Source organism: Benincasa hispida, chromosome 1, assembly GCF_027475165.1.
Source record: "Benincasa hispida cultivar pf3 chromosome 1, pf3_genome.v1.1, whole genome shotgun sequence".
NCBI classification, from domain to species: domain Eukaryota; kingdom Viridiplantae; phylum Streptophyta; class Magnoliopsida; order Cucurbitales; family Cucurbitaceae; genus Benincasa; species Benincasa hispida.
In genome coordinates this window covers 92,418,095-92,431,723 of record NC_143478.1, presented here as the reverse complement: position 1 = coordinate 92,431,723, position 13,629 = coordinate 92,418,095, and the positions used below count along the sequence as shown (strand labels likewise).

General features: G+C 31.3%; 1 protein-coding gene across 1 annotated transcript; it reads left to right on the top strand.

Moving 5' to 3' along the window:
• Window positions 1–975: 975 nt before the first annotated feature.
• LOC120088713 (large ribosomal subunit protein eL37x) lies at window positions 976–2,071 on the top strand. The gene is made up of 4 exons (XM_039046146.2): window positions 976–1,115; window positions 1,212–1,347; window positions 1,596–1,697; window positions 1,797–2,071. Exons 1-4 carry the CDS (start codon window positions 1,113–1,115, stop codon window positions 1,841–1,843), a joined length of 288 nt encoding a protein of 95 aa, XP_038902074.1. The 5' UTR covers window positions 976–1,112; the 3' UTR covers window positions 1,844–2,071.
• The last annotated feature ends 11,558 nt before the right edge of the window (window positions 2,072–13,629 follow it).

The following is a 13,629-nucleotide window of genomic DNA, read 5'->3' as shown; positions in this document are numbered from 1 at the left end:
GAAGCATTTCAAGACATGAAATGTAGAAAATGTCTTCTCTAACATCAACATCAATAATTTTCTCTCCGCATAACAACAATTTTGAACTAATTTTAAATATTGCGGAATTGTAATCACTTACTGATTTAAAATCTTGTAGTCTCAAATGCATTTACTCATAACGAGCTTTAGGAAGAATGACTCTTTTTTTTATGATCATACCTTTCTTTCGAAATTTTCCACAAGATACGAGGATATTTTATTATGAGATCTTTCATTTGCAATCCCTCGTGAAGATAATGACGAAGGAAAATCATAACGTTTTCTTTATCTTGACTGGATGTCGTATTTTTTTCTTTAATTGTTTCCCCAAGGTTCATAGCATCTGGGTGGATTTCGGCATCGAGCACCCATGACAAATAATTATTGTCATTAATGTCAAAAGCTGTGAATTCTTATTTGGTAAGGTTTGTCATGGCAACACTTTAGGACCTACCTTCAACGAGGGAAGCGATAGGAGCTCATGTTGATAATGTGTTGTAAAATTAAGAAGCACAACGAGAACACAAATATAGAGAAAGTATAATATAATAATATAATAATATAATAATAAAATAAAATAACTAAAATTATGAGAATATGATAATATGAAAATTCAAAGTGGGATTTTGAAGTGGATTTTCATACCAATGTGTGTGTTTTTTCAAGATCCACTATCAAAGTGGTATATAGGATGTGGTCTTACACGGAACCAAACATGAATAACTACAAGACACATGGACAATATGAAAATTGACACATAACTTTTAGAACACTAAACATTAGATATCTATATTATACTATTTATAATAATATAATAGTATAATAGTTTGTACGATAATTTCAAGTTGGGCTTTTTCTTGTGCACTAGCTAGCACTAGCAGGCCCATAAGTCCAAAATCTGTACTTTCCAAATAACAAATCGACCAGATCCAATGGAAAAGTTTCGGGTAGGTCAAAGCTTCATGGGTCGGGTTTTGTGATACCCAATTACTTCAAACCCTAAACCCTCGCAATATAAAGCCTGCCGCCTACTTCTAAGCCCTCTTTGGACGGGAGAGGAATCCAAAGTCTTCATCCTCGAATTCGATTAAATGGTAATGGCGAACTTCAATCTCTTCCCTTTCTACACGAATGTTGTTGAATTCGAAATTTAAGTGCGTTAATCGACTTGTTTGTTGATCCGTAATTAGGGTAAGGGAACGGGAAGCTTCGGTAAGAGGAGGAACAAGACTCACACTCTTTGTGTTAGGTGTGGCCGCCGCAGCTTCCATCTTCAGAAGAGTCGATGCTCCGCCTGTGCATTTCCAGCCGCCCGTAAGCGTAAATGTAAGTTCGCCTAATCAGTTTGTAGTCTGTGTTCGTTGTTTCATCATTGTACAATTAAATCTGTTTTATTTACTATGCTTAATTTGTTTAATCCATTAGAAGTGGTAATTCTAGATCCCTCATTATCGACCCGGATAGCAGTAGTTTCGTTCTCTGTGTTCTAATCTGTTTGAATGAATTTCTTTTACTTTTGGGTCTTCAATTTTGGTTTACTTGTTCGTCTGTCTTATATGGGGTTTTGAATTTAGATAACTGGAGTGTCAAGGCGATCCGAAGGAAGACCACTGGAACTGGGCGGATGAGATATTTGCGCCATGTTCCTCGCAGATTTAAGAGTGGTTTCAGAGAAGGTAGAAATCTAAGTTGTGTAATTCTTGCATTTTTTTACTAATCAATGTGATTTTTTACGACATTTTGTGAATTTAATTACGCTCGGGTTCTGTGATTAGGTACTGAGGCAGCGCCAAGGAGCAAAGGAGCAGCAGCATCAGCCTAAGACATCGAAGCTTAATTGTGGCACAACTTGGTACCTTATATAGTTCTAGGAGGATTTTGTCATTTTTGGGACTAGAATTTATAAGAATTTTGTTTGATGATGTTATTGCCTTCAATACTGAAACTCATTTTTATTTGTTACTATTTTGTTTTTGGAATTTCTGGTTATTGTTTTCAGACCACTTTCACCTTTGCTTAATCTATGTCTTGAGTTATATACTTCTAACCATTTTAAGATGTTTTTGCTGGTAGATATTTTCACCCACCCTGAATGCCACGGTAGAATTTATTAGTAAGAAATTTGATCAAATTTGGGTGTTAAGATCATGTGTTAATTTTAGAGTTGTTCCTTATTCTGAGTTGCAGCCTCTCAGGATTGCATGACAGCATGTTTTTAATTTATAATATGTATACTTTTTCCCCTGACCATGATTAGGGTTGATTATCCAAAATAAGCAGAGAAATTTTGCTTAGGTTATTGTATAATTACCATTTAACGAAGCAAACCACTCATTAAGAGATATGGTTAGATATCAAAAACTCTAAGAAAGGGTGTTGGGATCATAGGATCAGAAAAGTAGAAGAAGGCTTAAGGAACAAGGAACTGAATAAAGATGTTCAAATGCATAGAATTCCGAACACTCTTATCTAGATCCATCTAAGCCTTGAAAAAAAATCCTGCTATATACCAGAGGCTTCTAAAACACTCGCCTCTCGAAGAATATACTTCTCTATCCTAGGTAAGATGATGTCAGCAATACCACAAGTTGGTCAGTGTGCTGAAGCTGAAGCCACTTTTAGAAATTTACAGAATCATCCATCAAATCTTTGAGTGATTAAAAAATATCTCCTCCCCGTGCTTGCATAGAACATGCCATTTAGGTTTAAGTAGCAAAACGGAGATCTCTATTACGCTACAAATGTGTTGAGTTGGTTGACCCAGCTATATGCCAACCAATAAACCTCACTTAATGGGGATGCAGAAATTTCGAATCTAGAGGGTGAGCAACTAGACAAGGGTTTAAATGCTGGAGGATTTTGAAGGATTGGAAATGGTTCCCTACGAACTGGATATGGCTGTTTCGTTACATCTTTGTTGTGGTGATTTCTTGTCATCTTTTTTAATCACCTTTGAACTATTAATCATCCTCGAGCTTGGGTACACCTTTGTTGTGTTGATTTCTTATCATCCTTGTACGCTTCCAATGAGAAGACAAGTGAGATTCGTTAGAATGAAAATGTCAGGAATTTCATTGAATCGAACAGCATTGTAGTCTATACCCAATAACAAAATCACTAGAAGAAAATGATCTTTTAGCAATTTCATCTTTCCTAATATGTTGCTTGTGAAGTCTACTTGTGACTGTTAACTATAAACGTTGATGTCATCTCCATTTTGTGGAGTATGTCGATGTAGTTTTTTGTTTTTGTTTTTGTTGTCTTGTTTTTGTTTGTTTTTGTTTTTTTTATTGTGGGGCACCCACATTATAGGATGTTTAGTTAGAAGAATATTGTACATGCAGGAGGTATCTTATACTATTACAATTTTAGTATGAAGTTTTTTTAACTCACTTTTCACTGCTTTTGTAGAGGTTCTCATTTGGAAGGGTATGTTTTGGGTTTTCCTGATTTGAAATATACCTCCATGTAGCTGATTTTGAAATTGTTTAAATAACTGTTGGACGACTTTCAAACATGTTTTTAATATTCATAATCAATTTAATGATAGATTTAATACTTTTAAATCTAGTTTTCATATTATCAAAATTGATTTTCAATTCATAAAAGTATGTGCTTGTGTGATTTTGAAAATGAGAAAGATGATAACAAATCATAATCACTCCCATCATGGATCACCATCAAATTTTTTTAATCATGATTGGTTTAATACTCTCTTTGGAATAACATAGTAAAAATGTTTATTTTAAAATAAAATTTATTTTTAATAAGTATCAAATAATCATGATTGGTTTAATACTCTCTTTGGAATAACATAGTAAAAATGTTTATTTTAAAATAAAATTTATTTTTAATAAGTATCAAATAATTTAATTATGAATTTGGTCCTTATGATCAAATTTGTTATTCAACCTCTTTTATAATAAACATGAAAGATTATTATAAAATAATATTGTTGTGTTAATGTGAACATCTTCAAATTATATTGTAAGTATGTCTGTGTATCTCTTTTGTGTATGTGATAACAAAAATTAATATTCTCATTATTCGTTTTTAAATTAGTTTTGAATAATACAAAGTTGTAATCATTTACTAGTTGAAAAATAACATTATAGAAAAACTATAGAAAAACTATTTTTGATGAGGAAATATGAGATAAAACTTTTGTACTTTTCATGTCACGAATAAGCTCATGTAACAACAATAGTGAGATACCATCAAATGTAGTATAAATTGCTATAAATTTATATCATGCCTTTTTGTAATGGAACAAAATAACAAACTTGTAATGAAAAGTCATGAATTGCAACCAATTAAGTGTTGTAATTTTGTAGTGATTTCTATAATAATTAAAATTCCAAGCAAATCACGAGTAATGGTAGTGTACAGTCTAAAAGTTTTGAAAAGTGTTTTTGATGTGGCATGAACGACATTGATCTCTACTAAGCATCATTAAAGAAAAGAAAAAACTACCAATTAAAGAAGTAAGAAACACTTGCATGGCAATGTCAACTATTAGTATTACTTTATGTTTCATTTATGCCATCTAGTTCTATTTTATTTTATTTTTTCCTCATTTTTTAGTTGAAGATTTGTAACCTTTTTTTTTTCTTTAATGAAAACTTGCGGACACTTCTCTAATATAAAAAAAATATGTTGTATCGATTATCTAAAATTGCTTCACATGAAAAATCTATATCAAAAACATTGCTTACCTTTTCTTCTAGGTTATATTATACTCGTATACGACTAATAATAAGACATAAATTTTATATACAATGGACATTGGAGGGAAAGTGTTATAAATGTTGTAGCTATCCAATAAATACTTACTCTCTCCATGACTCTCTCAGGCTATAGTTTTAGGCCATTTCACTCTCTCAATCTATACTCTTTGTAACACTATAAACAAGCTTGGGAAACAACACTCAACTGAGAATGCAATTTGCCCTTTTTTTCAATTTATATATATATATATATATATAAATTTATTCATCATTCTCTTTGTTTTGTTAATTAGTATTCACCATTTCTTTTTTGCATTTGCTCTGGATAAGGTTCTAAAAACAAAAACAACTTTTTGAAAGCTATTTTTTTAGTTATCAAAATTTGGGGGTTTTTTTTTTAATTTTTAAATTTTAATTTTTTAAATAATTAGATAACAAAAGTATATGCAATACCTTCTTTTGTCAAGTCGTCGACCAAAGTCAATTCTATAATTCTTGGATCTTATTTTGTTCTTTGAATGTTGGATGAAGAATTTTCTAACCATAATCACTTTTAATATTGATCTTTCATCCGTATTGCTAGAAGGTTCAAATTTTTCCAAAATTATTGAAAAGAAATGAACTCTTTTGTGAATTTAGAAATTTCTTTCACATAAGTTGTCAAACAACTTTGAAAATGGAATGAAGAAAATTCTTATTCAAACGATTATTAATTGAAATTTAAGGAGTCTTTTTAAATATAAAAAAAGTATTTAAAAGTATTTACACTTTATAGAAAAAGGTCCAAAATATGTGTAAGTATTTTTGAAATTTTTTGCTATAAAAGGTAAATATTTTGGTCCAAAAATGTCTTTTTTCTTTTTAGAAAATCTTTGCTTTCTAATATATAAATAAAGATTAGTATACTAATTTGATGTCATACTGTAATTGATAATTAAAGAAAAGTTCTTTTAATATATCGAGGGATAAAATGTTGTAGTTCAAGTTTTCATATTTGATACAAATTATTGTTTGATAATAAATTTGTTATTTACTATTGATAATTAAATAATTAATTAAAATCTCTGTGAGACACTAGGTACACAATTTTTTTCATAAGCTAATAGATTACTAATGTTTTATTTTTTCAAAAAAAAAAAAAAAACCTTTAAATAAAAAATGAAAACAATAAAAATATTATAAATAGTATAATAAAAGGTTCATTAGATACTCATGCTTAGTTTCCATTGATAATGCCTTTATTTCGGAAAGCATTGTCCATGTGTCTCACCATTACACATGATTAGTGTCCATGTAATCCATTCTCTATTTGCCAAATTGTCTATAAATAATGACATTTGGTGGGTTTTGGAACACAAAGATTGGGTAAATTCCATGAAAATTAGAGAAAGTAGAAAATTTAGAGAAATTTCTTATTTTATATTTTGCTAATTTATTTTATTTTGTTTATTTATATGTTATATTTAATTTAATATTATATTTTATTGGTATTTGTATTCCTGTTGTACTCCTCAAATTCACAACACATTATCAGCACCAGCTCCTATCGTTTTCCTCGCTAAAGGTAGGTTTAAATGTATGTTTGTTTTTCTCTCTTTGTCATAATTAATAAATTAAATGTTGTTTTACATAATTGATATATATTAAATTTCAAATATAAATATAATATTTTGTAATAGTGTTACTATGAAAATATTATAAAATTAGAATTTGTAGCATTTGATATTAATGATAATAATTACTTGTCATTAGTGCTTGAGCCAAAATACACCCTTGATGTCATAAAAAATTGATAATCGAAAAACAAATTTTCTTCCTAAAACTCGTCGTAAATGGATGTACTTGAGGCTCCAAAATTTTAAATTAATATTTTAGAGAAAACATTTTTCTACATTTTAGATATGCTCATGCAGTAACAATATCAAGAGAAAGGTTCTAAACAGTATCATGAACTAATTTCATATTTTCTTATGACCAAACAAAATAATGAGTTATTGATGAAAAATCATGAATCTCGACCAATTGGAACAACACCATTCCCTGAAATGAATGTTGTGAATGTTAATAATCGTGGTCGAGGTCGTGACAGTGGCAGATGAGGAAATAATTATTATTTTTGTAATGGTCATTCTAATCATTCAAATTTCAAAAGAACAACACAAAATGATGATCACAAAGGAAAAATTTCACAAGATAAGAGTTCAAAAAGTGTCGAAAATAAATGCTTCCAATGTGGAATGACTGGATAGTGGTCACATATCTGACGTATGCCAAAAACACTTAGTTGATCTCTATCGAGCCTCCCTGAAGGAAAAAGAGAAAAATGTGGAAGCAAATTTTGCATACCAGGATAATGACATAATTGACCCATCCCATATGACAAGTTTGGATGTGGTGGACTTCTTTAGATCTCTTGAAGAGAAAATTGACAGAATTGATGAGACATAAAGTGTTTTCTTTAATTTTGAAAATATCTTGATTTAATGTTGAAGGAAATCTGACATGAGGATTTCCATGAGCAGTAGAATGATCGTTCCAAATTCCATTTGAAATTGAACACTAACAATTACAATCAAGAAACGGAAACTTACAGGTCATGCATAATACTAAATTACAACATGCTTAACAATGAGATCAAAAGATAACAAATACAAACCTTTGAAGACTCATGCTTCAAACTCCCTTGATCACGAACGCTCGAACAGTCTCCAAGACGGTAATACACGAACGCTCGAACATAATAATTGCAACACAACATGATCAATAGAAAACATGAACTCCACGATCTCCAAGATCACGGACCCAATGAACGACCTCCAAAACCTTGAACTCAGTCGAGTTGAATGAAGACACCACCACAAGTGTTACCATGGTATTCTCGGTGTGAGAATCCATAAGTGTGGGCTCTGTGTGGCGCTTCGAGTATATGAGAATAATGGTTAAAGATAGAGACCGGAGGAGTAATAATCGTGTAGACGATTGAGTAAGTCGGAGATGAGAAGAGTCTATCGTATAGACAAATGCTCAATTTGTAGAAGAAAACAATCTATCGTATAAAAAAAGTCCTACGATCGTTTAGCTACGACCAACTGAGTGAACTATCGTATACTCCACGATCGTTTAGTCTCTCTTTCTACTATCATTTAGTGAAACCAATTCACTTGACAACAATTCCATGAGTCTTTTTTTTTTTCGAGAATAGCAACTCTTTTAAATTTAGGAAAACATTTTTCTTTTTATCTCACGGTTATCATAAAACCACCAATAACCTCACACTCAATTGATTATTAGAGAAAAAGAGATAATTATCCAATAATTAATGTTATTATAAGTATATATGATATCCAACTTACCATATTATATTTATAACCTATAGTTTTAATATTTCATATCATGAAACATATAACCATAGTTCTTTTTCTTTTTTATGATACTTAATGTAAATCATATTTACATTAATCCTCCACTTGATGTATCTCATACATCATACCGACTATATCATATATAATCAAATTTCCTCTTGTCAATTTGAATATTTCAAATTAACACCAAGAACTGATTCTCAACTTGAATCCATTGAGCTACCGAAGGGACCTTATGGACCTATAGCTTGAAGCTCCAACGGTACGTGAATAACTGATTAAACTCTTTAGCCATGGGATCCACCATTCGTTAACTGCCGGGCATTCCACTAAAGACCGACAACTGCACTTTTCTTACTATAAATATATTTTGTGTCCATATCAACCAATCAACAATGCGATAATCCTTCACAGATCGCTCGTAAGTATAGCTGGGCCAATAACCATTATGCCCTTGTAGTTACATCTAACTCCTTAAATACCATTGATCCCTCTAATGAACATAAGTCATAGTCCTACTATGACTGAGTTATCTCTTCCAAAGAGAAGTTGTGGATACTATGTTCAAAACCTGGAATCAGCCCTTAAGGGAGCAATCTATCTACTTACCTCTGCTTCGAGGAAGGAGTGAATTTCAACTTGTCTAACTGAGTTCCCAGCTCCCAAATCAGACAAATCCCTAAAAAGGTAGGCATGTTAATCTTGCACTCTCACCTATACTAATCAAAGGACTGCCCTCAAAGGCAGGAGTTCCCAGAACACTCAGGATTGAGGTCATGTCATCTATGGTCATTTAGGTGAGATGTAAGTCTCAAATATTAACGATGTTATATAAAGAGACTAGTCATTTCGTGGTCCGGACTTATATAAACCCTTTGTATAGGATACTTCCGCTCACATGTCTCCACATGAATGATCAGAATCTACCAGCTGTAGTAGTTCACAACACTTGTAAACCTCTACAAAGTGGGCTGTATCCGTAGTGTCACTAGGATCAGGTATCCCTCCTTAATCCTTATACTACAGACCTTTTTAAGTTATCACTTAAGGCATGATCCACTAGTATATCTCATATACATGCTTAAGTTTTCATACAATAACCATGGAGCTTTGTTTATTGGATATGAGTAAATGCCAAATAAAATAACTCTTATTTTATTGATAACATTGTTTACAGTTTATAAACTACGAGACTCCGGGAGAATTAGGACACCAATCCCAACAAATATTGTTTTTTATTCATCTTCATATTTTTTCCCCTCTTAGTAGATGTTAAAATGTGTATATTCCAAATGTTATTTTTCTTATTGTAATTATTTTCTTTTAATGAAGAAACCTGGATCATTTTCATATGTTGGGTGACTAAAAAATGAGTAAAGAAGATCTATGTCTGGCAGACAATGTAACTATACATATAATACTTACAACTATAAAATATTTTTCCAAACTGACAATGCTGAAGCAAAAGTCAATACTATATTAGGTTTTGCAAACCTAATTGAAGAATTTGGAAAAACAAATATTATTTTGCCTAGAGGAACAAAATTTATAATTGACAATACATTTTCTTTGTCAATAAAAAAGAAATCTACTTAGTTTTAAAGGTATACGTTGCAATGATTATCATATTGAAACTGATAGAAAGAATAATATGAAGTATCTTTATATATCATATCTGCTGTCTCATATGAAAAACGTATACTAGAAGAGTTGCTTGCTTTATCTTTTAGATTATATTATACTCATAGATGAGTAATTGAAACATATGCAACAATGAACCTAAAGTTCATGAATCCAGACATATTTACAATATGGCATGATAGATTAGGTCATCCTAGGTCTATAACGATGAGAAGAATTATTGAAAATTCAAATGGACACCCATTGAAGAGTCAGAAGATTCTTCAATATAATGAATTATCATGTGATGCTTACTCTTAAGGCAAACTAATCATTAGACCATCACCAACTAAAGTGAGGACTGAATTACCTGAATTGTTAGAATGAATTCATGGTGATACATATAGACCTATTAACCTACCAAGTGGACCATTTAGATATTTTATGGTATTAATAGATGTATCCAGCCAATGATCACACGTGTGCTTATTATCAAGTTGAAATCTTGCATTTGCAAGATTACTTGCTTAAATAATTAAGTTAAGGGCACAATTGTCTGGTTATACAATTAAGACAATTTGTTTTGATAATGTTGGTGAATTTACATCCCAAGCTTTTGATAATTATTGTATGTCAATTAGGATAGGTGTTGAACATTCCGTAGCTCAGGATAAGTGTTGAACATTCTGTAGCTCATGTTCATACACAAAATGGTTTAGCAGAACCATTCATAAAACTTTTGTAGTTAATTGCTAGACCATTGCTTATAAGAGCTAAGCTTCCTACATCTTGGGACATGCTATTTTGCATGCGGCGTCACTTGTATGCATTAAGCCAATAACTTATCATAAGTCCTCGCTATTACAATTAGTTTATGGCCATGAACTAGATATTTCCCATCTATGAATTTTTGAATGTGCAGTATATGTTTCAATTACTCCATCACAACGTACTAAGATGGGTCCTCAAAGGAGGTTAGAAATATATGTTGGATATGATTTCCCATCAATTATTAAATATCTTGAACCCCTGACGAGTGATGTATTTACGACACGATTTGCTGATTGTCATTGATGAGATAAATTTTCCAACATTAGGGGGAGGAATTAAAAAGTTTGAAAAAGAAATTACATGGAATGTATCGTTATTATCTTATTTAGATCCTCGTACAAATCAATGTGAACCTAAAATTCAGAAAATAATTCATCTTCAAATATAGAAAATCAGTTACCAGATGCATTTATAAATACTAAGAAAGTAACTAAGTCACATATACTAGCTGCAAATGCTCTACTAAATACAATAAGTTGTCACTAATGAGTCTGGGACATGCCAGAAGTGTGATAGAACATTCAGTTCCAAAGATAAAAATTCTCGAAAAAGAAATAGTCAATAAATGACTCAGTTAAGAATATGGATGCAGGGATCAAATCTCGAGCGGAAGCGTGTGAACGCCTTGCATCCCAAAAATCGATTTTTGAAGAAACAAAAACAATGTTCTCAAACATAACATATAAAGGAAAAACATATGAAATAACATGCTTTAGAGAAGGAAAACTAAGAGAGAACCATTCTTACCTTTGAAGATTCCTGAGATCCATGAAAAATCCTCTTGATCTTGGCACGAACTTCTTTTAAATCAAACTTGAACACGACCACGAGAATAACCTTGTAATTTTCAAGGATTCCAGTAGAAGAATGGGCGGTATCCAACTAATTGGAAGAAGAAGAGATAGAAATATTTCTCTTAGAGAGTAAAGAGATTTTTGTTTTGGTGACTAGGGTAAATCTCACCAAAATCAATTCTTCCCTAAAAAAAGGACATAAGGTAGAGTTTATATGGAGATGGGTTAACCTTTCTCCAGGTTTTTCTCTATTTACCCTTGTGTTTAATTAATTAAATAATCTTTATTTAATTAATTAGCACATTAATTAAATAATCATCTATACATTAAATCCAATTTAACGTATATATTTAATTAACATAAATAAACATCATGTTTCTCTCCAACTTAATTTAAATTATAGATCACATCCATAATCAATTACATATTAGTCACATTAATATACAATTTCTTCAAATTGATTTGAACAATTTGAATCATTCTTCTTTAATATCCTTTAGCGAGCTAACAAGAGGACCTGGTAGACCTGTAGATTAGAAGCTCCAATGATATGAGATTAATTAATTAAACTCATTAACCAAATTAATCAATATTCGTTAACTGTGGGTACACTCTACTAAAAACCCACAACTGCACTCTTCTCACTGCAGATATATTTCTATGTCTACAAATATAAATCAATAACAACAAGTTAGTCCTTCATGAGTGTCCATAACAAAAACTTAGTCAAATTATCATTTTACCCTTGGGTTACCTCAGTATCCTTAAGTATCAGTGCTTCTTGAACAATTTTTTTATGGTCCAACCAATAAACAGAAACCCTCTGGGGCCAATGAGAGGGTAGGGCTCTTTGTTCAAGTCCCGAAAATACCACTTAAGGTAACACTCATCTACTTACCCTGAAATCGGAAAAGAGTGAATTTCATCTTGTATCATTATGTTCCCAGTTTTTGACTTGGTCTTGTCCCCAAAATGGTAGACTTATTGAATTGGCAAGCTGTCCACTCTCCCCCATACAAATAAAAGGACAATCCCTTGTGAACATGAGTTCATAATACACTCAGGATTAAGACTAAGTTGCCTAGGTCATCCAATTGAAATAGGAACCAAACTAGTTAACGACGTTACATCTAGTGGTTATTATTTTGTGTTCCAATCTCATGCAAACTCATTGCATAGGATACCCCCACTCATGTGTCACCTACAGAACACGTATCAAATACAAAGTGGGTTGTATCCATAGTGTCACCAAGATAAGGTATCCAACCTTATCCCTATACTATAGACCCTTTAGACTGTTTCTTGAATATTGATCTCTATATGTCTTCACATACAGTTCAAGATTCATAAGGCAACCTTGGAGGTTAATTTATTGGAGGGTTATTAAGACAAAATAGAATACAACACAATCAATAACATCTATTGAATTAACATCGATAACTCTTTATTGATAATAGTCAATTAATAACATTTACTATCTACGAATTTTAAGGCATAGAACTCAACAATGGATGTTCTAGAAGAAATCTTAGATATGAGTACTCATAAGGATAATAATGACATCTCAATAAATTATGGAACCAAATAAGTTAACAACGTTTTTGCATGCAATGTTACTCACAATATTATTTATGAAAGTGAGTAAGAAAAATATCGATATAGAAAGGATTGACTTATGAGGAAAGAAACAATCTAATATAAATAAACTAATTTTTCAAATCGTGAGGTTTAGTAATCTAGACATCAGAGAATGTCAAACATGTGGGATATAAGTGGAGTATTTGTAAAACAAATAGAGTGAGGTCACAAGATATAAAGCGGACAAATCCTACAATAATTCTCGCAATAGACTGGTATTAATTGTGAGAAAACATATTCTCTAATGGTTCATATACAATACCATGAGATATTCAATTTATCTGATTGTGTATGAAAAATATAATATTCATACACAATCTCATGGTATTGTATATGTTATTAGATAATGGTTATTATGTGGAAAGAAACAATCTAATATAAATAAACTCATTTTTCAAATCGTGAGGATTAGTAGTCTAGGCATCAGAGAATGTCAAACATGTGGGATATAAGTAGAGTATTTGTCAAGATATAAAGCGAGACAAATCCTACAATAATTCTCGCAATAGACTAGTATTAATTGTGAGAAAACATATTCTCTAATGATTAATATACAATACCATGGATGTAGTCATACTACATTTATATGAATCTCTTAATAATGATATTTATTTATGAACATTCTTGATACCATAA

What these genes read in the sequence shown, in the direction of transcription:
- LOC120088713 (XM_039046146.2), top strand. An exon ending in AGCCGCCCGTAAGCGTAAAT is followed by an intron (nt 1,348 to 1,595) that starts GTAAGTTCGCCT and finishes TTTTGAATTTAG; the next exon opens with ATAACTGGAGTGTCAAGGCG. An exon ending in TAAGAGTGGTTTCAGAGAAG is followed by an intron (nt 1,698 to 1,796) that starts GTAGAAATCTAA and finishes TTCTGTGATTAG; the next exon opens with GTACTGAGGCAGCGCCAAGG.